The following is a 27497-nucleotide window of genomic DNA, read 5'->3' on the forward strand; positions in this document are numbered from 1 at the left end:
GCATGGGGTATAAGAGTATACTCTGAAAATGTCTCTCTCCCCATTCCCCCCCCCAACGAATGGAAAGGAAACTAGCCAAATTGAGCCCTTCCTCCCCTTTTGTTATAACTTGTAGCGGTTGAGCGGGTTCGAACAGTAATACACTGGTATTCAATCACAATTGCACTCCAATCTATTATCTCGATCCCCTCATCATTTCTTTATGTATTGCTCCCACACAAGGTCTAATGATACCGTACGCCTAAATATTACACATAAAAACGAAACAGAGAACGAGGCTGTGTTGATCCGGAAGGGAATAAAATCCAAAGCTCAAAAATGGGTTTTATTTTTGATACAACTACGCAAAACAACTTCATTTCGGTTCAGCTGAACTCTCTGTCTATCAAGAAGGTCCTGTAGAAAGTCTTCTCCAGAAGGCCCCTTTCAAGGATTAACCCATTGGCTAATAATAAGAAATAATATTTATTGTGCATTACAGTGTTATCTCAAGGTTTTTCCTCGGCGGAACTATAGTGCACCGTTTTTGCACTGCGACCGGAGTGTTTAAAGAAGGGACGGAATCAGAGAGGAGGCGGCGTTTGGTTGGGTTGTTGTCGCTTTTTTCAGGAAAAGAGATGGTAGTTTTGTTCGTCTCCTCATTGTTCCAGACAGATTTTTGACGAAGAAAAGGAGGCTTGGTGAATCTCTCCAGTTCCGAGTTGTTGTTGTTGTTTTTAACTCTTTCTGTCAGCTAAGAAACGCTGTGAGTCCAAAATGCTTTTTCTCTTAAAATTTGTTCCGCTGCTCCTGGAGAGTGAACCTTCCAGATCAGACATAATAGAGGCTGGCTTTTCTTCGACTATAGCAGTCTTTGCTCAAAGTTTTGATCTCGTGCTTGGTGTTATGTTAACAAATACCGCGTAAATCTTGTCTGTTTCTGAGGTTCTCCTTACAGCCCCACGGTCCGATTGTCACGTCTTTACCTCTAATCAAATCATATTTTGAGATTACTGGTTATATATTACTGCTTATATACTTTATTTTTTGTATTATGTATTCATTCACCTAAATTTATAAAGTTATGTCAAAAACCGTTTAATACATTGCTCTGTAAATCACATAAATTCAAAGGCTATACTTATAATTTTTTTTCCTGTGTACACAGTAAAGGTTTAGAGATTGGCACAAGAGCTTAAAAACATAGCTGAAATGTATGTTTATTCACATACATGTATTTAGAAAACAAGGCAATGCACTGATTTCCCACAGAAGTAATAAAAAAGGATGTGGAAGTGCCTTGGAATGCAGAGAAAAGAATTAATAGATTTTCACAATTTTGAATGAAAGGATATGAAAGGTGAAGGTGAACTTTGTGGCCTCAAGTTTTAACTTGATGTTTTCCATGTAGCAAGTATACACAAGTTTTTTTTTCAGAATTGAGGGAAACACAGTTGCATAAATTTAGTCTTGAACACAATTCAGGGATATGGTTATATTAGCTTTCTATCATTGTATGTATATATTGTGTGTGAATATATGTTTTTGTGTGGCTATTAGTATAATGTTCTAAAATCTTAATTAGATTGTGATAATTATTATTAGGAAAACATTGACTCAAAGAAATGGATGATGAACCTGAAAGAACCAAACGGTGGGAAGGGGGTTATGAAAGAACATGGTAAGCTTGCTTTTTTAGCACTTAAGTTTTCCTCCATTTTTTAAAATGTGACATCCTGCTGTAAGTACATTACAGAATTTTTGCTTTTTTGTTTTTTGTTTGCTTCTAGGGAAATTCTTAAGGAAGATGAATCTGGATCATTAAAAGCGACTATAGAAGATATTCTCTTCAAGGCCAAGAGAAAAAGGTAAGCATTAACTGAGCACAGTGTACAGTACATTATATTGATATAACTTTATAATAAATGTGTAACTTGAATTTAAATGCAGTTAATTCCATTCCATATGTAGAATATTCAGCTCTCCCTTGTTTGAAGTTATATTCAGTCTGATAAATGAAATATAGCGCTGTTCTTATCTTTAGTGGTTTATTTTAAAATTCCAAAATATGCCTAGTAATATTTGTTTATTTGAAATATTTTACTCCATTGTTCAGCTGAAAACATTGAGACTGATTTTTAAAATTAAGCAGGTAGGATATTTAATGTTAAAATTAAATAAGTAGGATGTCACATGCCAAAAAGGAAAAGAGATTTGGACTGAGAAGGTAAAAATTGAATTCAAGCAAACTTTGTAGGTAGCATATTTGTATAACAACATGCTAATATTATTTAATATTTGTTTAACAATTGTGACTCAAATGTCAGTTGAATGTGATAGGATTTATATCTCAGTAAAACACAAAACTGCCTGTAATGTGATGTTTTTCATTTCATTATAATTAAAAAGTTACAATTTGTTTATATATTTTTAATGTAAATATAGTAGTACAAATAATGGAATACAGCCTGATACAGTTGTTCAATTTGTTTTCATTATCATAAAAGTTTAGCTATTCATTTAAATTATGTAATTCATTTTTATGCAAATAATCTTTAACTCTCAATATTGATTTTTAAATATTTCTAATTTTGCTGTTCATTTGGTTTAGAATTCCAGTTCATGGAACCTTGTGTTTGTTCCTAGAATAGGAGGCTTTTCTCACAGTAACTCTATGTGACTAGATACTGCAATTGGTCTGGCCTTGAGGACCACTCAGAAGCTATAACTAGTTCAGAATACGGTGGTGTGAGTTGGTATGGGTGCATATCAGTACAGTGATGTAATGTTATGTCATGAGCTGCACTATTGTACCAGTATTCTTCAAGGAGCTTCTGGTCATCTATAAAGCCCTTCATAGTACTGGGGCTGGATATTTGCAGGATTGCTTCTCCAGTTGTACCTGCCTGATAAGTTTGGACAGCTTAGTATCCTCCAGGTCCAAACACTTAAACAATGGCACTTTGTAAGACCCAGGAGACATATCTTCTCTATTGCCATTTGTGTCCTATAAAACAGTATATCCTCTGAGGCAGATGTGGCTCTCACCTTGTTGATTTTTTGGAAGAAATATGTACTCTGAATTACTTTTATATATTGTCCTCCTAAGCATATATATCAGATTTGTTCTTCCAAGTATGTTTTTTATTGTTTTAATTGCTCAGGATCATCAATGAGTAGGGAGCCTAACAATTAAAATTCAAATAAGCCTTTTTTTTTAAAAAAAAGCCAGTAATTAAAACCTTAGGGCAGAATATAATTGTTAGTATGTTAGGAGATGCAATTTTCCCATGTGCCTCAAGTACAGCTCCAAAGTGATATGGACACACTGTGAGGAGAGAGATAGGAAAAGCAAGCTCTGTACTACAGATAGAAGGAGCGAGCTTTATTAATTTCTGGATCTAAGATATGGAGGCTGCCAGAAAATAGGCCTATTTTCTTACTAGTATTTAATTCACTCCTTGCCAAGTTATTCTCACTAAACTGACAGATTTTATCCTGTGAAGATGATGCCTCGTGCAACCAGGTGCCCATGCCACATAAGGCTTTTTAAGTCATAAACACTGCTTTGAATTGGAGCTGGTAGCCTGTGCAGTAATTTCAGAAACATTACCCTACAATGAGGGGATTTACCCTCTAGCAGTCTTGCCATGCTACTTTGGACGTTTACGTTTTATTTAATTTATATACCGCCCTTCTCCCTGGGGACTCAGGGCGGTTCACAGGGCATATAAATAAAAATACAATACTATACAAAAGTTAAAACAAAGATTAAATCAGTGCCCAATTAAAAAACAATAATGCAATCTAAAATGACAATTTAAAACCCAGCTCCCCCATCAGGCCAGACCGGCCAATTCAAACAAATGGGTCTTCAGACCACGACGGAAAGTTCGGAGGTCCGATGCCGTCCGGAGCTCCACCGGCAGTTGGTTCCACAAAGCCGGGGCACCCACAGAGAAGGCTCTCCCCCTGGGGGCCGCCAGTCGGCATTCCCTGACCGGAGGCACCCTGAGGAGGCCCTCTCTGTGGGAACGCACAGGGCGGAGGGGAGTTGAAGCCGGCAGCAGGTGGTCCCCGAGGTACCCCGGACCCATGCCATGTAGGGACTTAAAGATCATAACCAAGACCTTGAACCTCACCCGGAAGACAACTGGTAACCAATGCAGCTCGCGGAGCAAAGGTGTAACATGGGAGTACCGGGAAACTCCCAAGACAACTCTCGCGGCCGCATTCTGTACCAGTTGGAGCCTCCGAGTGGTCTTCAAGGGAAGCCCCATGTAGAGAGCATTACAGTAGTCAAGGCGAGAGGTCACGAGCGCATGAGTGACCGTGCACAGGGCATCCCGGTCCAGATAGGGCCGCAACTGGCGCACCAGGCGAACCTGGGCAAAAGCCCCCCTAGTCACGGCCACTACATGATCTTCTAGGGTAAGCCGTGAATCTAGGAGGACTCCCAAGTTGCGAGCCCTATCCACGGGGGGTAAGAGCTCACCCCCCATAGAAAGAGATGGAACATTTTGAATGTCCCGGGATGCCGGAATGCACAGCCACTCAGTCTTGTCAGGGTTGAGCTGAAGTCTGTTCCTCCCCATCCAGACCCGAACCGCCTCCAGGCAACGGGACATCACAGCGAGGGCATCACTGGGGTGGTTTGGGGTCGAAAAGAAAAGTTGGGTATCATCAGCATATTGATGATACCCAACTCCAAAACCACGAATGATCTCACCCAGCTGTTTCATGTAGATGTTGAACAGGAGAGGCGAGAGAACCGACCCCTGAGGAACTCCACAAACGAGAGACCTAGGGGCCGATCTCTGCCCCCCTGCCAACACCGACTGCGAACGTCCCAGGAGATAGGAGGAGAACCACCGAAGAACCGTGCCTCCCACTCCCAATCCCCTGAGACGCCGCAGCAAGATACCATGGTCGATGGTATCGAAAGCCGCCGAGAGGTCTAATAGGACTAGGACAGAGGAATATCCCCTGTCCCGAGCCCTCCAGAGATCATTCACCAGAGCGACCAATGCCGTCTCCGTGCTGTACCCGGGCCTGAAACCCGATTGGTAGGACCAATTGTAGGCACCTGTTAATATCCAAAGGCTGCTGTATATAGAATGTGTTACAGTAATCCAGGTGGGTAATGATCAATGCATGAATTACATGGATTATAATTTTTAGAAAATGTACAAATCAAAATATATGAACAGCTTACCTACCATGAAGATTGCAATAATTATTTCTTATTTTATAGAACATTTGAACATCATGGACAAGTACGACTTGGGATGGTACACTTTCATTTTCTCATTTTGCTTCAAATAAATTTGCTTAAATTAGACTTAAGCATTAAATGAAGTAGGATAAATTGGATGACAGCTTATCTGGGTTTTGGTGTGGAAGGATCGGTGATTAAGGTACCAGGCTAGAAACCAGGAGACACTGAATTCTAGTCCTGCCTTAGGTATGAAAGTCAGATGTGTGACTTTGGGCCAGTCATTCTCTCAGTTCAACCCACTTCACAGGGTTGTTGTGGGAAAAATAGGAGGAGCAAGGAGTATTAGGTAAGTTTGCCACCTTATTTATAAAAAATAAAGGCAAGATAATAAATATATTACCTTTAATTGTGGTAAGTAATAAATTACTTGGACTAGTTTGGGTAGATTTTTATAATACTTCAGGCAAAGAGGTGAGAGTGAAGCCTCAAAAAAAAAATCTGATACCTGCAGTCTGTACTTGACATTTATATATTCATTATTAGTTTGTTTGCTTTCAGTTGAGCTTTGAGTTCAGTAGATCTTAAACAAGTTTATGGAGGTTTGCAATTTGCAATTTGCTACTCTACCTTAGTTTTAAATTTTAACATTGTTTTATTGTTGGGCTATTATTAATTTAATTCTTTTTAATTCTATTTTTATCTTAATTTATATTGTCTTTTAAATATTGCCCTGTAAACCGCCCTGAGTCCTTCGGGAATAGGGCGGTATAGAAAACTAATTAAATAAATAAAATAAAAAATAAATAAAGAAAAAAACATTTTGAAAACCAATACATAAAAAGCTTTGTCACTTAAGGTTAAGTTGTATATAAAGGTAATATTTAATGCTATTTTTTGAATACAATAGTATAGTTAATATTGGCTTTATGTTTTTTATCTTTATAGATGCGCCATCTGTATGTCATAGTAGATGGATCAAGAACAATGGAAGATCAAGATTTAAAACCTAATAGATTAACGTGTTCCTTAAAGGTGATAATTTTTGAAATAATTCAAAAGTGCTCCAAATCTGTATAGCAAATATAATGTGAGGTTTGTATAGGACAGGGGTAGGCAAACTTGGCTCTTTTATGACTCGTGGACTTCAGCTGCCAGAATTCCTGAGCCAGCATGGCTGAAGTCCCCTGGTATAGGAGAACCACCATAGACCAGAGATCATTTCTTAGTTTAATGAACATGCACAATTATTCTTCTAATAGAAGATAGTAGGAAATAACTATATCACTGGGAAAGTGAAATATATATAGTACATTATTCACTATTATTTTTCCTATTCGGTGAATATAAGAGTCTATTGAAATTGGTACTCATATATAAGGTATTTATCTTGTAGCAGTTTTCCAACGTGTGAGTTAGCAGCATATATTAAACTTTGTTTTAGTGAATTAGCATGCAGTTTAATCTCAAGCACATTAGCAATTTCTGATTTCATTGGGAATTAATCTCTAGAAAATATGTTCAGAAGTGCAGTTTTACAAGGTAATTACAAACACACCAGTTCAGTTAAACACAACAAGTGTCGCAGTCAAAAGACGTACATAGATTCCACTTACAATTGTTTTTTAACTAAGTGGGCTGTGCAGAACTAGGATCATCCTTTTTGAAAAGAAGCTGACCCTTGAAGTGTGCTTATTTTCATAAACATAATGAATAGATGTCACAGTATTTTTTGCTATTCACTTCTAGATATATTTTTAAACCACTATGGTTATGTTTAGAAATTAGTTTGAAGAGCATTTTTCTAAAGAGATGCAAAGAATTCAATACATTTGCCCAATATAAAATAGTATTTGATAGATTGTTTTAATGTTTCTCATTCTGTAGCTACTGGAATATTTTGTTGAAGAATATTTTGATCAAAATCCTATTAGTCAGGTATGTGCATTATTGAAAACGAAGTTCATAGTTATTGCTTCTTAAATTTTATCTGTTTAAATATGTAAGATAAGAAAGGGTTATACAGAATTTGAAATTATTCAGGGCAGGATGCTGCATGCGTAGGACAGCCATTCCTGTAATTAACTTTTTTCCGTAATGTTTGGTAAAGTGTAGTGGTTAGTTAACCATCTAGAGTTGGGGAAGCAAGTATACTTTCTTTTTTCCCAGTTGTTGCAACTGGATTCTTGGTATGGTTTAGAATGCCAGAGCCAGCTTGGTTCTGCAATCTACATGGATATAATTAATCTTTATTTATTTCCCTGGATTATGGAGAAACAGTTCATGATAATATCCTGAAGCTCTTAGAACTATGATTTCCTTCTTTCCTGGGCTTCTGATTTCATCAGTCAACATCTGTCAAGTCTGTTTTGTAGCCATATAAATTATAAACTTTTTTAAAAAAATTGGCGGGGGAGATTAACGATTCCTAGCATTCTGAAATCTGCATTATCAGATTCCATGGCTTTACAACACAATTAAGCAATAAAGAACTCCCTTTATGTAACTTAATTAAGTATGCAGACTACAAAAAGTTTCCTAAAGCATTTTGCTCCAGTAAATATTTTGCAGTAACACTTATCCCCAGCAAAATCTATAGTAAATACAAAGAGAAGCAATAATGCTTTGTATGTGGAGCTATCCTATTCTGCCTGTTATATAAATATAGCCACATCTTTTCCGAGATATAATTTTCATTGCTCAGTGAATCCTATTAATGCAAACAAATTTCTTGCAGATTGGCATCATTGTAACTAAAAGTAAAAGAGCTGAAAAACTGACTGAACTTTCAGGTATTGATTTTCTGTTTCCTCAGTTCTTATTTCTTCCTAAAGTGGCCGTTGTTTCTGAGACAAATAATATGTATTTGGTGTTGTAAACATGTACGTTAAAATGCAGTTTTAATTTTCTAAAGGCAGAACGAATAACAACCAAATATCCTAAGTGAGTATTTTCCTTAGCCTGGGAGTGAGCTAGGACACTAATCTGTAATGACAGGTTAATTTCTTTTCATAGGGAATCCAAGGAAACATATAACGGCTCTGAAAAAAGCTGTAGATATGACCTGCCTAGGAGAGCCTTCTCTATATAATGCCTTAAATTTAGCCACTCAAACATTAAAGTAAGTATATGTTGGAAATGTAAGTGTTATTTTATTTTATTTTATTTTTTTATTATTTTTTATTATTTTTTATTTTAATTTTAAAATAGCAGTAAATGATTGCACTAATTATAAGTGAAGTTAAAAGAGCAAAACATTGACAGGGCCATTTAATAACTTTTGCATCTGAACATGTCTGTCTCATGTTCTGGTCCTTTTCCTGACTTTTGATTTCAGTGGTAAATCATAATTTTTGTTAAATCTGGACAAATGCATGTCTTGCCTACATACCAAACTGCAAACTAGCTGCCTTAATTTATTCTTAGTAGATTGTTCCTGCAAGTCATTTTGAAATATAAAGCCCCTAGAATGGCGTTTTTAGCTTTGTTCCCTCTAGCTCTGTTGGATTCTTTTGTTGTTGGAAGGTGTGTAGTCTTGCATGATTACAGAAATAAACTGTGTTGGAATAATAACTTTATTGAATTGGTCTTGTTATTAATGATTTTGGAAAATTGTAAAATCCCATATGATTTTTTTATTTGTGCTTTTATCAATATGAGAGTAAAAGCACATTTTTATATATCCACACTTTTTTCAAACTACATATATGTACAATTTTGCGTATCTGCATTATAAACTTAGGTTTGCTTCTTTCAGTAAGAAAGGATTTAATAAAACCTTATTCCTCTGATTACAGTTGAAAGTTCAAACAGAGTTCACATATTCAATAAAATCATAAATACATTTGGAACTTGTTCTTGTAACTATTAGAAGTGAACATTTTATTGTCTTTAGGCACATGCCAGGACATACAAGTCGAGAAATTTTAGTAATACTCAGCAGCTTAACAACATGCGATCCCTCAAATATATACGATCTAATAAAGGTACAGAATTTATTTTGTTTTATTATTTAATTGTCATATTGGACCTGCTTGATAATTAAATAATTGGGTTGTTATGAAATATTGGAAATTTCTTTCCTGTGATAATTTTCTGTTCTGATAGTGTTTTTTTTATTTTTGTCTTTTTTCATCCAAAGTCCTTAAAATCAGTTAAGATCAGAGTGTCTGTTATTGGTCTTTCTGCTGAAGTTCGAGTATGCACTGTGCTTGCCAGAGAAACTGGTGGTATGTATATTTATATACATAAAATGAATTCATAAATATACAAATGGATTTTTACCAAAGAAAGTGATGCAAGGATCATCATTTTATAGAAAGTTTATTTATAACCATTCCCTAATATATCTTTAATATGCTTATGGTTGTGTTCAATAATCACTGTAAAATGTTGAACTCTTTGTTTCCTGTAAAACGTTCACAATGCTAATTACCCCTTTTTGTCGTGCATTTGAAGCATGACTGAGAAATCTTTTGATGATTGAGGACAACACTAAACATGTACTGAGTCTCTGACAAATGCAGGGTGATAGTGGCAGGAGGTTGGTGATGTGATTTTAAAAGAGTTGTTTCCTTTCACTTTAGAGGGAAATTGTGGACTTGTTCTGCTTTAAACTATGTTAGCTGTTTTAAAGTTTATACTCCAGAGTTCTTTTTAAAAGTGTTTTCTGCTTCAAAGTGATAGAAAAACATGCTACAAAAAGGGATTTTGGAGCAGATTTCAACCCTGGGTCTCTGGTAGTTTATTGCTGCTTGGGGGGACATAACACACCGACACAACAGCAACTGCATGATGGGAAGTGTGTTCGGTGTAGCTGCAAGGAACTTTAAATATATATTTTTCAAACAACTGTCTTGCAGCAAATTTTAGATTATTGATGTAATTTTTTTAATAATACAAGAAAATAAATTAGGAGCATGTGGTGACTTTAATAAAAAATGAATGAATGAGAAAATTCCTCAGTATTTGTTTCTTATAAATTGTATATTGCATCTGGCAATTAGAATTGACTGGGTCTTTCTGACACTGAATACAGTAGAATTCATCTAAGTATTTTTATTCATGGTTAAATTATTATGCTGCAGTAGTGCAATCAATGCACTATTAATAATACCTCTGGGCTAGATCAAAGGAGAAAAAAAGCACTTTTCCTTTTTAGACAGCTTCTTTACTTGCAAAGAGTCTTTTTTTAAGTCTATAGGACAGTTCTAGCAGGCAATTCAACCAAGCAGCTGTTAATACATCTGCTGGCAGTGATTGCAACTTCTGTTGTATTATTTTCTGTACGGCAGGAACTTACCACGTTATTTTAGATGAAAGCCATTATAAGGAGCTCCTGATGCATCATGTCAGTCCACCACCGGCCAGCTCTAGTTCTGAAAGTTCTCTTATTCGAATGGGTAAGAATTTTGTTACTTCTAAGAGTTCAGTATTAAACATGCAGCATTTCTGTAAATGTTTGATGCAATTCTCTTTATGTCATTGTTTTTAATATGAGAAGTGCAGGTCATACTGTGGAAACCTAGAGGTAAAATTATGTCAAGTCTTTTTTGTTTCTAGGTTCAGTATGCAATGTCTCAATGATAGCTCATTCCACCATATCGAATATGTAGTCATGTACGCCAAGGGCAGTCCTTAATTTTGTTAAGAAACAGCTGTATTAAAAGAAGTTGCATGCTCCTGTTCATTGAGAATTTGCACAGATTGGAACATTTTTGGATATTATGTTCTATATCTTGTCTGAATGCAAACTTGGACATCAATCTTTCTAAGTATTTCTTTTTTCTTACATAGGCTTTCCTCAGCACACAATTGCACTAATGGCTGACCAGGATGCAAAACCATCTTTTAGCATGGCGTAAGTAATATGTGATTCTATTACTGCATTTTATAGGGTACACTCTTTAAGGTTTGCTAGAGCATTCAGTAGCTTGTGTTACATTTTCTACATCTCTGTATGTATAGGCAAACTCAGTCTTGCTTTTTCAGCCATCAGAAATAGGAGGAGGTGATGTACTGAAAACGGCAAATACATTTTTGATACAAGTGCTTCTGCATGTTTTAAAATTTTAATCAAAATTAGTTTTCACCAACTTTTTTGTTCATGCTAAAAGTATTGATCATCTGATCTTTTTAGATGTACTAATTGTCAATAATTCAGTTGTTATTTTGTAATTGAAAATAATCCTGAATCATTTTTAGCATTTTATCCATTGCAGGACACTGAGATTTTCTTTATAAAATGTAGCATAATTGCTGGAAAAATACAGTATAAAATGGAAGCACTTAAAGGTCATTTCTTTGATGTATGGCAATTTCTGTAAGAATGAATCATAATATTACCGTATTTTCCGGCGTATTAGACGACCCGGCGTATAAGACAACCCCCTACTTTTAAGACGTTTTTCAAGGTTTTGTCTTATACGCTGGAAAATACTTACATGCCCTGCCCGTTGCAGAGGAGGCGAAGGCCCGACTGGCCCCGCCAGCCCTCCTGCGCTTCTGCCGGCCCCCGAGGCGCAGCGTTTCCTGGGCGGCAGGCAGCGCCGGCGGGCGGCGCGCGGCAGCATCCGGAGCTTGCGCGAGGGGCATCTGGGAGGCCGGCGCGCGAGCGCGGGAGAAATTCCGGCGCGGCACGAAAGCAGGTGCTGCTCGCCCGCCTGCCTCCGCGATCGCTGGCTGGATGGCTCTCCCGTTCGCAAGACAGCGCGAAAGAGACGAAGCCGCGCTATTTCCCTTGCGGCGCGCGGCAGCATCCGGAGCTTGCACGAGGGGCATCTGGGAGGCCGGCGTGGGAGAAATTCCGCCATGGTGCGAAAGCAGGTACTGCTCGCCCGCCTGCCTGCGCGCTCGCTCGCTCGCTGGCTGGCTCTCCCACTCGCTCGCTCCCCAGCTCCTAAGGAGTCCTCGGGGATGCTGCCTGAAGAGGGAAGAGCGTCAAGCGGGAGCCGGCAGGACAGTCCTGCACACGCGCGCACTCCCCGGCTGCTAAGGAGTGCTCCTTAACAGCTGGGGAGCGCGCGCGTGCGCAGGGCAGTCCTGCCGGCTCCCGCCCGATAGCTGATTTTTTTCCGGCGTATAAGATGACTGGGCGTATAAGACGACCCCCCAACTTTTGAGAACATTTTCAGGGGTTCAAAAGTCGTCTTATACGCCGGAAAATACGGTACTTGTAGAATCTTAACATATCTACCTTTAATTTTGTTCAAATAATTCAAGTACATTCAGGAAAAAAAGTATTCAGGAAACAATATGTGTTTCTATACAGGCATTTGGAAAACAGCAATGACCCAGGCCTTACATTAGGAGGGTATTTCTGTCCCCAGTGTAGAGCCAAATATTGTGAGCTCCCGGTGGAATGCAAAGTATGTGGTGAGTATCAGGGCTTTTATACTAGTCTGCCATAAATGAAACATAATAGCATGTTCTTCTTTTTTGTTCTTATAGTTAAAAACAAAAAGGCATAACAACTTTTTCTTACAAAGTAGTTTCAGCATTTCCACTTCCTCCATCTTTCATAAATGATCTATATCTCAGTTGGTTCAAGTGTGTCACATTCCCTAGAAAATTCTATCTTTAAGCTGTTACATGGGTCTAAAGTAAGCTGCTATTCTTATGACTTACTTAGCAATTAAAAATCCGACTCAAATATAGTTAATCTACTGGAGTCTGTACAGTGGTTAAAGATTTGTTTAAGATAGAAGCAATTTGTTTACAGAATGAATACAAAATAGTTTCAAGTAAGCAGTTTCTGGAAGTACTACTATTACAAGCAATTAACAACGTAAAGCTGATTAAAGTTTTCTCCTGTACTTAACATAGTCGTTTATCTGATGCTTCATTAATGAGTATTAATGCCTAAAGCATTCCTGGCTTATTAATATTTTGCAGTTTAGCGCATTGCTAGATTTGAATACAAGTATGTTTTGAGATATCTGAATGAACTTCTATAGTTTTAGGATTATAATTTTATTGTCCTACTTTTTAATGGCCTGAGTTGAGATTATGACTTAAAAGTAATATACATTTCTGTATAAATATTTTAAATAATACTTTAAACATTGTTGCTGGTCTATTAAAAAGATAGGTTTACTGGAATGGGAAGTCCAAGTGCACTTGTATCTGCCATGTTTCATTAGAAACTTCAAACATTCCATTCCTGTGTGCAGGACATCCCTAATTGATAATACCTGAATGAATTAATTCTACAATTCACTATGATTGAAATTAGACTCAAATATAAAGGTAAAGGTAAAGGTTCCCCTGCACATGCGTGCTAGTCGTTTCCAACTCTAGGGGCCGGTGCTCATCTCCGTTTCAAAGCCGAAGAGTCAGCGCTTGTCTGAGGACGTCTCTGTGGTCATGTGGCCGGCATGACTAGACGCCAAAGGCGCACAGAACGCTGTTACCTTCCCACCGTAGTGGTCCCTATTTTTGTACTTGCATTTTTTACGTGCTTTCGAACTGCTAGGTTGGCAGAACTATAATCACAGACTTTAGATTGGCTGTGGCTATTGTGTTAGGACTAGAGTTTAGTATGCAAATGCTCATTATCACACTTCAACCCTTTTAAGCAATTAGAATAATACCTGGGACGTAAGCTTATTCCCTTGCAACGTGACATGGCTAAAAATAAACTTAGAACTTTTATATATTGGACACACTATTTTGGGATAAGGAACAGAGGCTTGAATATCTATAAAACGTATTGTATGCAGGACTTACACTAGTGTCTGCACCACATCTGGCTCGATCATACCATCACCTATTTCCTTTGGATGCTTTTGAGGAAGTCCCAGTGGAACAGTATATTGGGGAAAGGTATGTAAAAAATACTTAGGATTGCGAATCCAAACTCCAGGAATTTTGTTCTTCAGCTAAATGATATATCTTTAATGTTTTTAATTAAGTGCCCCTTGTTTAAAGTACAACATGTTCACTACTAAGTAAATTATTTCCAAATTATTTTTTTTAGTTTATGATGATATTTCTTTTGATTCTTCATTTATTACTGTTTCTTTCTAAGAGTAATTTAAGGTTTGAGGCAGAGTTCCAACTTTTTGGTATTCAGGGGAGGGCCGTTTCCTGCCTTCTTCTAAGGCAGTTGAACACAGTTCCTTGGATGGTGTGAATCCCTAAAGGGCTGTTCACCTAAAGAAAACTTTGTTAAAATTTTCTTTATGGAAATCATTATATTCTGTTTATGTATTTTAAATGAAGAGATTATACGCCATTATTAATGGCATTTACAATAGCAGCACCAATCCTCTTCTAATTATAGTAGTAAATTGGGAAAAAAAAGTTGAATACGTATTTCCTAATAGAACTTTGCAAATATTTTTAAACAGGTATTGTCAGGGATGTCAGGGAGAAATTAGAGATCATCATGTAAGTATTTATTAAATTTAATTTATAAACTATTCCATATATTATGTCCATGCAAATAAACATCTTTTGGGGAGCTTCATATGTATATCACATTAGATTTAGGGCCTTAAAAATAATTATTTTCAGTCTTGACATTGGAATAGACCAGGTTTCATTACAATGTAATAAAATTATTGCTTATAATATTAAACAGGTTATTATCATTTGCTTAGCAAAATTTTAAAAAGCATACAAAGGGCATTGGTAGTTTATTAACAACGCTACGATGTGCTAACATGTTACTTTTAAATTTCATTTTTCCCCTCAGGTCTACATCTGTAAAGTCTGTCATAGTGCATTTTGTGTTGAATGTGATCTTTTTGCTCATGATACCTTGCACTGCTGTCCAGGTTGCATTCACAGCCATCCTGGTCCCCCCTGCATTTGATGCCTCTTATTAAATATTACTTCTTGTACAGAAGTAATTCTCTGAGCAGAGAATCTTCACCAGTTATTGAACATCTTCAACAAATTAGGTTAAAGAGAAAGATAAGGAAGATAAGTCAGCTGGAGGCGTATCTAAATATGATTTTATGCACCCATTCTATAATGTATTTAATGGACACTTAATTCTCTGTGTTACCTGTATTTGTTTTTGCTAATGTTCTTTTGGAATAATGTGGAATAATGTGCCAAATATATCTTGAAAATATTAAAATGGACATGTGCACTTAAAATATGAGTCTTATTTATATGTTGCTTTTCTTAAATATATTTTCTGAAATTGTAAAGGCTATAATTATAACGGCTATAATCTGACACTATTAGAAATACTTCATAGCAGTCATTTTTATATACCTGTATATTATGTCTGGATTTACAGAACATGAAGTTTCTTTTCTGTGATAACCCCCTGTGCATCTTAGCTTCCTTTGTCCATTCCATTAAGTGTACGGAAATGTTGAGATAGACTCCATATTTTGCTATGACATTGTTTACAGTTTAAAGATGAAAATTTACAAATGTCCAACTCTTCTTTAGCTTCCATAGGCAGAAGAGCAAGTTGCCTTCTATAAGCATAAGTTCTATTCAAAGTGATTTTTCTATGTAGAATATTTTATTTGAGATGTAATTTTAATTAGTGAGACTGGGAATATAATTTTAAAAATTACTCTTAAATCTGTTAACAAGATCGGCCAATATCTAGAATATCTCTTCAATGACATCCAAAGCAACTCATGGTGATACTAAAATGATGACACACGTGATTATGTAATTATTATGTATAATGTGAACTTAAGGTGAATGTACTTATAATCCTGCCTCTTATTTTTCCATAGCAACCCTGTGAAGTGGGTTGAGCTGAGAGAAAGTGACAGGCCCAAAGTCATCCAACTAGTTTCCGTGCCTATGTCAGGTCTAAAACTCATAGCCTCCTAGTTTCTAAGGCAGCACCTAAATCATTACACCAAACCTGGTGTAACTTTGTATTGGGAAATTGTTATGTATCTCTTCAGACTTGGTTTAATATCATGGTTCTGATCGACAGAGACAAATTAAGCAGAACTCTGAGGCTTTCAAATTCCTCAAAGAACATGTTTATTGATAGAGTATCAGTACTTTAAAAGTGAAACCAAGTCTGAAGAGATGCATAACAATTCCCCAATACAAAGTTAAGAAATCCCACCCCCAAAGCTATGCAAGCAACTACGTTTCCCCACTCAGCCTGTTGGCGGGCTTTTTATGAAGCGCCCAGCCCACAGTGTCGGGAGCAGCCGATGACTGGTTCCCATGAGAGAAAGTCCGAGAGAGAAAGTCTGTTTTGTCTAGCGCAACACCTGGCAAACCTCTCCCTCCATGCTATGTGACAACTAGGAATGAGAAGGAAAAAGATGGCAATCATGCTTATTCTAAAGTTGACACCTCGCTGTCATGGAAATTATATATTTATATCAAAACATCCCCCTTCATGGATTACTGCCTTTTCGTGGCGAAGGGCCTTGTGTAATTCAATGAAGCTATGAGTTATGCCATGCAGGGCCACCCAAGATGGACAGGTCATAGCAGAGAGTTCTGACAAAACGTGATCCACTGGAAAAGGAAATGGCAACCCACTCCAGTATCTTTGCCATGAAAACCCCATAAACATTACCAAAAGGCAAAAAGATAGGACGCTAGAAGATGAGCCCCTCAGGTCGGAAGGCGTCCAATATGCTACTGGGGAAGAGCAGAGGGCTAGTAGTAGTAGCGCCAGAAAGAATGAAGCGACTGGGCCAAAGCCAAAAGGACACTCAGCTGCGGATGTATCTGGTGGTGAAAGGAAAGTCAGATGCTGTAAAGATTCTTTCTCCATAGGAACTTGGAATGTAAGATCGATGAATCAAGGAAAGCTGGACGTGTCAAGATATGACAAGACTGAACATCGACATCTTAGGAATTAGAGAACTAAAATGGATAGGAATGGGTGAATTTAATTCAGATGACCAACAGGTATACTACTGCGGGCAATAATCCCTCAGAAGAAATGGAGTAGCCTTCATAGTCAATAAAAGAGTAGGAAAAGCAATGCTGGGATACAATCCCCAAAATGACATAATGATCTCAGTTCGAATCCAAGGCAAACCATTCAATATCACAGTAGTCCAAGTCTATGCCCCAACCACCAGTGCTGAAGAGGATGAATTTGACCAGTTCTGTGAAGCCCTACAGCACCTTATAGAAGTAACACCAAAAAATAATGTCCTTATCATCATGGGGGATTGGAATGCTAAAGTAGGAAGCCAAAAGATAACCGGAATAACAGGCAAGTTTGGCCTGTTGTACACATGGACATCACCAGACGGTCAACACAGAAATCAGATTGATTATGTGCTCTGCACTCAAAGATGGAGAAGCTCTATACAGTCAGTAAAAACAAGACCAGGAGCTGACTGGTTCAGACCAGGAGCTTCTTGTTGCAAAGTTTAGGCTTAAACTGAAGAAAATAGGGAAAAGCACTAGGCCACTCAGGTATGAACTAAATCATATCCCTGATGAATATACAGTAGAGATGACAAATAGATTTAAGGAATTAGATCTGATAGAGTGTCTGAAGAACTATGGACAGAGGTTTGCAACAGTGTACAAGAGGTAGCAACTAAAATCATCCCAAAGAAAAATAAATGCAAGAAAGCAAAATGGCTGTCTGAGGAAGCTTTGCAAATAGCTGAGGAAAGGAGGGAAGCGAAAGGCAATTGAATGCAGAATTCCAGCGAATAGCTAGAAGAGATAAGAATGCCTTCTTAAATGAACAATGCAAAGAAATAGAAGAAAACAATAGAATAGGGAGGACCAGAGATCTCTTCAAGAAAATTGGAGAGATGAAGGGAACATTTCATGCAAAAATGGGCATGATAAAGGACCAAAATGGCAGGGACCTAACAGAGGCAGAAGAGACTAAGAAGAGGTGGAAAAATCACACAGAAGAACTATACAAGAACAAGCTTAACGTCCGTGATAACCACAATGAGGTGGTAACTGACCTTGAGCCAGATATCCTACAATGTGAAGTGAAGTGGGCCTTAGGAAAGCTGAGCAACAACAAAGCTAGTGGAGGTGGCAGTATTCCAGCTGAGCTATTCAAAATCTTAAAAGACGATGCAGTAAAAGTACTACACTCAATTTGCCAGCAATTTTGGAAGCCTCAACAGTGGTCACAGGATTGGAAAAGATCAGTCTACATTCCAATTCCAAAGAAAGGCAGTGCCAAAGAATGTTCAAACTATCATACCATAGCACTCATTTCACATGCTAGTAAAGTTATGCTTAAAATCCTACAAGCTAGACTCCAGCAGTATGTGGATTGAGAACTATCAGAAGTACAGGCAGCATTTCTAAGAGGCAGAGAAACTAGAGATCAAATTGCCAACATACCCTGGATCATGGAGAAAGCTAGGGAGTTCCAGAAAAACATCTACTTCTGCTTCATTGACTATGCTAAAGCCTTTGATTGTGTGGATCATAACAACTGGCAAGTTCTTAAAGAGATGGGAGTATCAGACCATCTTATTTGTCTCTTGAGAAACCTATATGCGGGTCAAGAAGCAACAGGGAGAACTGGACACAGAACCACTAATTGGTTCCAAATTGGGAAAGGAGTCCGGCAACGCTGTATACTGTCATCCTGCCTATTTAACTTATAAGCAGAGCACATCATGAGAAAGGCAGGGCTAGATGAATCAAACGTTGGAAATAAGATTGCCGGGAGAAATATCAACAACCTAAGATATGCAGATGATACCAATCTAATGGCAGAAAGTGAAGAGGAACTAAAGAGCCTCTTGTTGCGGATGAAGAAGGAGAGTGCAAAAGTTGGCTTGAAACTTAACATTAAGAAAACCAAGATCATGGCATCCGGCCCTCTCAATTCCTGGCAAATACATGGGGAAGAAATGGAGGTAGTGACAGATTTAATTTTACTGGGCTCCAGGATCACTGCAGATGGGGACTGCAGCCAAGAAATTAAAAGACGCTTGCTCCTGGGGAGGAAGGCCATGACAAATCTAGACAGCACACTAAAAAGCAGAGACATCAGCCTGCCAACAAAAGTGCGTATAGTTAAGGCTATGGTCTTCCCAGTTGCAATGTATGGCTGTGAAAGTTGGACCACAAGAAAGGCCAAGCACTAAAGAATTGAGGCCTTTGAACTATGGTGCTGGAGAAGACTCCTGTGAGTTCTTTTTACTGCAAGGCAATCAAACCAGTCAGTCCTAGAGGAGATCAACCCTGACTACTCTTTAGAAGGCCAGATCCTGAAGTTGAAACTCAAATACTTTGGCCACCTAATGAGAAGGAAGGACTCACTGGAGAAGAGCCTAATGCTGGGAAAGGTTGAGGGCCAGAGAAGAAGGGGACGACAGAGAATGAGGTGGCTGGATGGAGTCACTGAAGCAGTAGGCGTGAGCTTAAATGGACTCCAGAAGATAGTAGAGGACAGGAAGGCCTGGAGGAATGTTGTCCATAGGGACGCGATGGGTCGGATACGAATTTGCAACTAACAGCAACAAATCAAAACATCTGGCTTAAGTATGTAAATTGTGGCAGTTGCATGATTACATTTCTGCACATGTATTAATTTGCTCCTGTTGCAGACACCATTGTTGCTTTGTATCCATCATACCTTTAGCTATAGTTTTAGCAGCAAAGCAGATGATTATTTGCAGAAATGTGTCCTCTATTTTTTATTGTAATTTATCTAATCATATGTTCTGTATATAAAAAATAAAACCTAAATATGCTTTATTTTCATTCAGCATATCCAAGTATGCCGCCAGTCACTGTTAAAATCCTGCCTTTTGTTTTCAGAGTACATAAATAGTACCCTGCTGATGCTCCCAGTAGCTATTGGGAGACTTAAATAATCTCCCAAGGGTGTTTCACTCCTACTGCTCAGGTCTTAATGAAGGCCATTCACCAGAATAACCAGGCTGTTTTTGTTCCATGCCCTGGGCTGAATCCCAACTGAAAAGGATCGAGATTAGGGTTTTTCAAACAGGGCTCCAAGGAACTTGGGGTTTCACAAAGACTTAAATGGGTTCCACAGAAATAAGTACTAAAGCACCTGTCCTGACTTTTGTGAATGCTCTGTGCAGGAGACAAACTGGCTGCCTTTCCCACACTATGCATAAGCACAAAACATGTCTCTGACTGCCACCAAATTCTGACACACATTCCTAACTGCACAAGAGCAATTCCATCTGTCCTCACTTTCCACATTGCAAACAGTACAGTCTTTGTGTCTACAAGTAGGCTGGCTTGGTCGCTCAACAGTGATAAACTAGTGAAGCGGGCATAGCAGCACCTGCATTTTCTGCATTGCATGACAAAAGCTCATCTTACTTCCCCTGTCCTGACCACTTTCTACAGGGGGATGATCGAGAGCATCCTGTCATACAGCATCACAGTCTGGTTTGGAAGCATCACTGCTTCAGACAGGAAGGCAGTGCAGAGATTGGTGAGGATGGCCAAAAAGATCATTAGCAGTTCCTCCCTCCCATCCAGGGCATAGCACAGAAGTGTTGTTTGAACAGGGTCTGTAAGATTATCTGGGGCACTGCTCATCCTCTTCACATGCAGATTCAACCATAGTTTCATTCCATACAGCATTAACCTTGTGAACTCTTAGGCTTCCTCCTTCCGTTATATATTCAAGATGGACAGTATTTAATATTTTACTGTTATGTATATGTAGGGTGTGGGTCTATAGATATGTTGTATGTAGTATCTTTTAGGTGTGTGTCATGTATGTGTTTCACTTTGAGAGCAGGCAACTAAATTTCATTTTTGATGTGTGCCGTTGTGCCCATAGTAAAAATATGACAATAAAGATTTATCTTATCTTATCTTATCTTATATCTTATCTTATATCTTATCTTATATCTTATCTTATATCTTATCTTATATCTTATCTTATCTTATCTTATCTTATCTTATCTTATCTTATCTTATCTTATTATCTTCTCTTATCAATCTGTAAGTCCCCAAGGGGCCCACTTGATTATTACACTTGACATCTTGTGCACACCTACTTAGGTATAAGGCTTATTGAGCTTTATGGGGACTTTAAAAAGATTTGCAGACAGACAGGAGGAAGATGCGTATCTAAGGGGCTTCAGCTAGGCATTCACATCCCATTAATCCCCATCTTAAATATATGCGCCCTAAAGTATATGTATATATTTTTATTTTGTTTTTCTGTTATGCCTAATATCTTTAAAATGAACATTTTTTAAAAAAAATATAGATAATTGGGTACCAGACTGGTACAATATCAGATAATATACAAAAAGATGGAATAAATAAAAATAAAAATTCCAGGGCTGCTGATATTGCCGCTTCTGGCACGTTTTCAGAGATTAAATTTGACTGATTTCATTAGCATTTCTTTCTTCAGAATTTATGAGTATCTGAATATAGCTTTAAAACAAATATCCCAAATTGCTAGTCAAGCATTGAAATATGCTGATATTTTTGTAAGACAATCTGTACACAACAAAAAAAGGAACATAGAAATAGGTTAAATCTAGATTACATCTTTGCTCCTTATCTTGAACTTTTGTCCAAGGAATAGGAATTACATTGCAATCATTGAAACTAATTTATTTGGTTAAAACATTAACACACTCTCTGATAACTGAAATTCAAGTTTTATTTTTGTTTTTGGCATTTATAATCAACAGTTTACTTTTCATTTTATTAGCAACATTAACACTGTAACTCTTGATTGGGGTTCCAGGAGTTTTTTAAAGACATTCCGTGGTTTGGAAAAGTTTGAAAAACTTTCCCCTACCCCACCCCCAGCAATAAAACCATTCTTACCCTAGATTTTGCTACACAAACTGTTCTGCTTTTGCTTTTGCTTTCCACACATACATTTCTCAACTGAGCAAAGTCTATTTTTTCTCGCTTCCTGTTTCCTGTAAAGTTTACTTTTGGTGTGCGGGCTGAGAGATCTTTTGTTCCCTGAAGGAACTCATTTCAACTGTCCAGAAATCAGGACCTGGAAACAGGTAAGTTCCAATGCTAAACTGAACTATCAGTAAAGAAGAACATTTGTAGCTCAGGGTTGAAATGAGGGGTCCTCGGTGCTCTGAGCTTGCTTGTTTTCTTGCAGATGTTTCATTACACAAACTAGGTAACGTAGCACTGACGATATTACCTAGTTTGGGTATTGAAGTGTGTTCAGGTAAACTGAACTATATTTGAGAATGAATTAGACATTATTTAATATGGTGACAAAGAATATAGTGACAATGTGAAGCAGTAATATGCATTCTTATTTCCTCCTATCTCTTTTTTCTCTGTGTTTCTTTTGGTGTCAAGTTTTGATTTTTTAATTTTATTTTTATTTTTGGAAGTGAAGCAGTTGTTGCTATTTGGGGCAATTGCAATATCACATATCTGCCCCAGCCCATTCTTTGGACTCATTAAGTTACAACTTTAATTGAGCCCATGAACAGCGGGTTTCACAAGACTATGCTCTTCAAATGCAAAAGGAAAGGGAGGCCATATTAATTTCTTGTAGATATCAAGAGAAATTGTGAACCACTGCCTGAACTGGTGAGAATAAAAATTTCTTTTAATGCCAGAATCGTGATCTTATTAGTACCACAGCAAGGAGCCCAAAGATTGTTATAACTTCTGATTTGGATTCAGACGGTTTATTCATTTCCAAGCCATTCACACAAATCTGAATTGCAAGTGGCATTTCATCTATATTCACATATTAAAAAATGTCCTAGAAATTTGTTTTTGCATTGTTTTGCATGTAACGAGAAAAAAAATGTGAGAGAACACACATAAATACGATGTGCACAAAATCTACTTCTATAATCAATGTAGGTTCTTTTTAAACTTCATTGATGTTTCTTTTTTAAAGGTTTTATTTTTTTATTATTATTTATTTATTTATTTATTATTATTTAGACTTATGCGCTCGTGACCTCTCGTCTTGATTTCTGCAACGCTCTCTACATGGGGCTACCCTTGAAGACCACTCGGAGGCTCCAACTGGTACAGAATGCAGCCGCGAGAGTTGTATCGGGGGTTTCCCGATACTCCCGTGTCACACCTTTGCTCCGTGAGCTGCATTGGTTGCCAGTTGTCTTCCGGGTGAGGTTCAAGGTGTTGGTAATGACCTACAAAGCCCTCCATGGCATGGGTCCAGAATACCTTGGGGAGCACTTGCAGCCGGCGTCAACTTCCCTCCGCCCAGTACGCTCCCACAGAGAGGGCCTCCTCAGGGTGCCGCCGGTCAAAGAATGCCGACTGGTGACCCCCAGGGGGAGAGCGTTCTCTGTGGGTGCACTGGATTTATGGAACCATCTTCCGGTAGAGCTCCGGATGGTGCCCGATCTCCGCTCCTTCCGGCGCAACCTTAAAACCCATCTCTTTAAAGAAGCGGGCCTGGCCTGATGGGATGGGGTAGGATTTTTATTATGACTTCAATTTTAAATTTGTATTATGGGCATTGTTTAATCATGTTTTAATAATTTTAATTTTTGCATCTGATTTTTATGTATTGCCCTGTTAACCACCCTGAGTCTCTTGAGAGAAGGGCGGTATATAAATTAAATAAATAAATAAATAAATAAATATACCGCCCTTCTCCCGTAGGCAGTATATACCTATACCTACATTGCTGGGACATACTAGATTCTTCTACGGTTCTTATAGGGAAAAAACATTACAAGAGAAAAATGAGGCACAGGAGTTTTTATATGGGCTTTTCTGATAGCTTGAAAAGAGGGGAAGGGAGAGAAGAAAGTAATTTGTAAATTCTTTTTAGTAGAAACTGACATAATTGACATCTCACCTAAGATTTTGTTTCTACTGCCTGATGAACTTCAAGGCCATCCTCCACCATGTGAATGTCCATAATATGCTGGGCTAAGCAAAAACCTGAGCAACTTCCTGGCTTTGGATGAGTTTGTAATGTCTGTGAATGGACCCTGTTCCTTTCCTCCTAATCTGGTAGTCCCAGGTGTTAAGGATGGATGCAATTAGAAGAGTAGAAGCTCTCCTGATATTCCTTGGAAATCCTCCTCCATGCCTGCAACCTATCCTCTAGAATACAGTTCTGGTGTGCTTTTGAAAAATTGCTAAATCTGTTTCTACAAATGACCTAGCTTGTCATGTTGCAACAGTAAAGGATGAACACATAAACAGTAAAGGATGAACATATAATGAAACAGAAAGAAAGCTCTTTGAAAAGGCCATTTCTCATGTATTCATAAATTGTCTCGCTCACAAACTGGAGGTATGGAGCACTTCTGATCCTGCAATCTGCTAGATGCGAAACCTGATAATTGGCTAAAGCCAACATTCATTCTCCTGCCAAATAGCAGTTCGAAAGCATGCAAATGGAAGTTGATAAATAGATACCACTTTGGTGGGGAGGTAACAGCATTCTGTGCACCTCAGCATATAGTCATGCTGGCCATATGACCACAGAAGTGTCTTTGGACAACGCTGGCTCTCTCGGCTAAGAAACAGACATGAGCACTGCCCCCTACCTTACTTTTTTAACATTCGTTCAGCTAGCCACTCCTCAGCAGAAGATATTATGAGTAGAGATTAATAGTTGTTTTTGCAGCCAGAAGTTGAAGTTCAGTTGGAGGAGAAGGAAATCAACTGATTGTTTTCCTTAACTTCTCTTGAATTAAAACTATAAGACAGCACTGTTTACCATCCTGGAAATAGGACTCAGCCTTTAGGACAGCAAATTTTAGACCAGTAAAATTTCTGCCACCTCAAGGACTGGTGGATTACAGTTTATTTTAACTTTGTTATCTGGCTATCTCATTTACAGTGGCAATGAATGCACAGTTGGAATACTTGAAAGAACAGGTTATGGATAGACCATCATGGGGAAAAATTGATGTATACCAGGGCTTTTCAACCAGTGGTACAGTTACCACCTGGCAGGTGGTACGCGACCATCCTAGAAAAGTGGTAGCGGGGGAGGGGAATGAGCTGAACTGGTGGCAGCACCACACAAGCCTCCATCTTTAAGTTAAACAGTAATCTATAGAGTTTATTAATCAGTTTTTCATCTGTTTTTAACAATGTAAGATCAAGTTCTGTCTGTTCCTTATAGAGCCCCGTCGCTTTCACGTCTTCTTCATATCTCAACTGAATTTGTAAATATGGCAATACCTTGTTGTAAGTCTTGTCTAGATTTCAACCTTCCTTCATTATCCAGTAAGTCTTTATAAGTTACAAGTTTATCATAGTTAATTAAGTTTGGGTAAGCAAAAGCTTCCATTGAGAGCCATTCAGGTATCTTAGTATAATTTTTTAAGTCCCAGTTCATCAAAAAAGGCTTTTTCTAATTTTACCGGAATGGTTTGAAATAAAAAGAGTATTTTTGGTAAGATATTCATTTTAACTGTAGCTATTCTCCCCAATATTGACAGTTGGATATTTTCCCACTTTTCTAAGTCCAGTTTTATTTGTTTTAATAGTTTTGTATAATTGTCCTCTTTCACTGTTATACATCTTGCTGTTAAATAAATTCCCAAGTATTTAACTTTTTTAACTATTTGAAGATTTGTTTTTCTTGCAAGTTGCATTTTCTGTTTTTCTGTTAAGTTCTTTGTTAAAACTTTGGTCTTTTCTCTATGTATTATCAGAACTGCAACCTCAACATATTGTTCTATTGTGGCCAACAGTTTTGTGCTTGTTTCCAGAGGTTCTTCCAGTATAAAGACCAAGTCATCCGTGAATGCCTGCAATTTTTATTTTCACCCTTTATCTCCAGTCCTTTGATTTCAAAGTCTTGTCTAATATTTCTGTTCAATACTTCCAAAGTTAATATGAATAGCAGTGGTGATAAAGGACATCCTTGTCTTGTGCCCTTTTTAATATCAAAATTTTCTGTATAGTCTCCATTTACAATTACTCTAGCAGTCTATCATAAATTGCATAAATTGCATTCATGAAGTTTTATCCAAAATCCATTTCCAAAAGTTGCTGAAACATAAATTGCCAATTTAAGTTATCAAACGCCTTTTGCGCATAAAGAAATATCAAAGCCATCTGTTTGCCTGGGTGGGCCTCATAATACGCTAAAATGTCCAAGATTGTTCTTAAATTGTTTTTTATCTGTCTTTTAGGAAGGAAGCCATTTTGATCTGTGTGTATAAATTCAATCAAAAATTTCTTAATTCTTTCTGCCATTATTGAAGAAAAATTTTTATAGTCTACATTTAGCAATGAAATTGGCCTATAATTTTTTATATGTATCAAATCTACATCTTCTTTGGAAATTAAAGTGATATTAACTTCAGTCCATGTCTTTGGTATTTTGGCTTTCTGAAGAGTTTCATTACAAAGTTCTTTCAAGATCATAGTAAGCATGTCTTGTAACGCAGTGTAGTATTCTGCAGGCAGTCCATCTGGCCCTGGAGTCTTGTCCTTTTTTTTGCCTTTTTATAGCTTCTGTAGTCTCCATCATTGTTATTGGTTCGTTCAATATATTTTGGATATTCTGAGGAATTTTCGGTAGATTTGCTTTTATTAAATACTGCTCTATTTTTTCCTTAGAAATTTCCTTTGCTTTATAAAGTGTCTCATAATATTCTTTCACAGTTTTTCTCATTGCATCATTTTGAAACTGTATTTCTCCTTTTGTATCTTGGAGTTTCTTTATTATTTTCTTTTCTTTTTCCTTTCTCAATCTATATGCTAGCCATCTTCCCGGCTTGTTAGCATTTTCAAAAAAGTTCTGTTTGACCCGTTTGATCTGTTGAGCCATTAATTCCATCTCAGCTAAATTTAATTTGTGCTTTATTATTTCCATTTGTTTCTTGAGTATTACTTTATCTGGCTCTATTTGTAATTCTAATTCTAGTTTTCTAAGTTCCTTCCTCAGCTTTAATTGTAGTTGTTTCTGTTCTTTGTTCTTCTTAGCAATATAAGTTATGGCCAGGCCTCTAAAGTATGCTTTGGCAGTGTCCCAAACATTTTGAAGTGATGTTTCTTCCTTCTTATTGATTTTAAAAAAAATTCCATTTCCTTTATTGCTAATTGCAGGAATTCTTTGTCCTTCATAATTGATGTTAGGGACCATCTAGGTTTCTTCTTAATTCCTTTGCATATCATTTTTATTGGATTGTGGTCTTCCCAGTCATTGGTTTCAATTCCTGCCTCTTTGATCATCAGTTTCAAGTCCAACGACATCCATATCATGTCAATTCTTGACCATGATTTATGTCTATTTGAGTAGAATGTATATTGTAGTTTCTCCGGGTTTTTCTCTCACCATATATCTAAAAATACTAAATTCTTCTATCATTTTTGAAAATGCTTTAGGTAGTAAATTTCCTCCTTTCCGTCCTTGTTTAGCACTTTTATAGTCCAAAGTTCTATCCACTATTGCATTAAAGTCTCCCAT

The 27497-nt window shown here is 37.5% G+C and overlaps 2 protein-coding genes across 4 annotated transcripts in view; both read left to right on the plus strand.

Annotated features, from left to right (window-relative positions):
• Positions 1-608: 608 nt before the first annotated feature.
• Positions 609-15283, plus strand: GTF2H2 (general transcription factor IIH subunit 2). Of its 3 annotated transcripts, none has more exons than XM_083353159.1 (16): positions 609-745; positions 1585-1660; positions 1770-1847; positions 5234-5270; positions 6143-6229; positions 7082-7132; positions 7932-7986; positions 8210-8315; positions 9090-9180; positions 9336-9423; positions 10489-10596; positions 10970-11054; positions 12465-12568; positions 13915-14017; positions 14545-14584; positions 14892-15283. In XM_083353159.1, exons 2-16 carry the CDS (start codon positions 1605-1607, stop codon positions 15009-15011), a joined length of 1209 nt encoding a protein of 402 aa, XP_083209285.1. In that variant the 5' UTR covers positions 609-745; positions 1585-1604; the 3' UTR covers positions 15012-15283. The 3 variants fall into 3 exon arrangements, with proteins under 3 accessions (XP_083209285.1, XP_083209286.1, XP_083209287.1); XM_083353160.1 differs by having other exon boundaries at positions 10991-11054; XM_083353161.1 differs by lacking the exon at positions 13915-14017.
• A 6770-nt stretch (positions 15284-22053) lies between these two features.
• The window catches only part of NAIP (NLR family apoptosis inhibitory protein), a 34613-nt gene continuing 29169 nt past the window's right edge, over positions 22054-27497 (plus strand). The window contains exon 1 of the mRNA XM_083352597.1: positions 22054-22110. The gene's annotated coding sequence lies outside the window, so the exon portion shown is untranslated. The remainder of the gene's footprint in view (positions 22111-27497) is intronic.

This window comes from Vipera ursinii (assembly GCF_947247035.1).
Source record: "Vipera ursinii genome assembly, chromosome: 2".
Lineage (NCBI taxonomy): Eukaryota > Metazoa > Chordata > Lepidosauria > Squamata > Viperidae > Vipera > Vipera ursinii.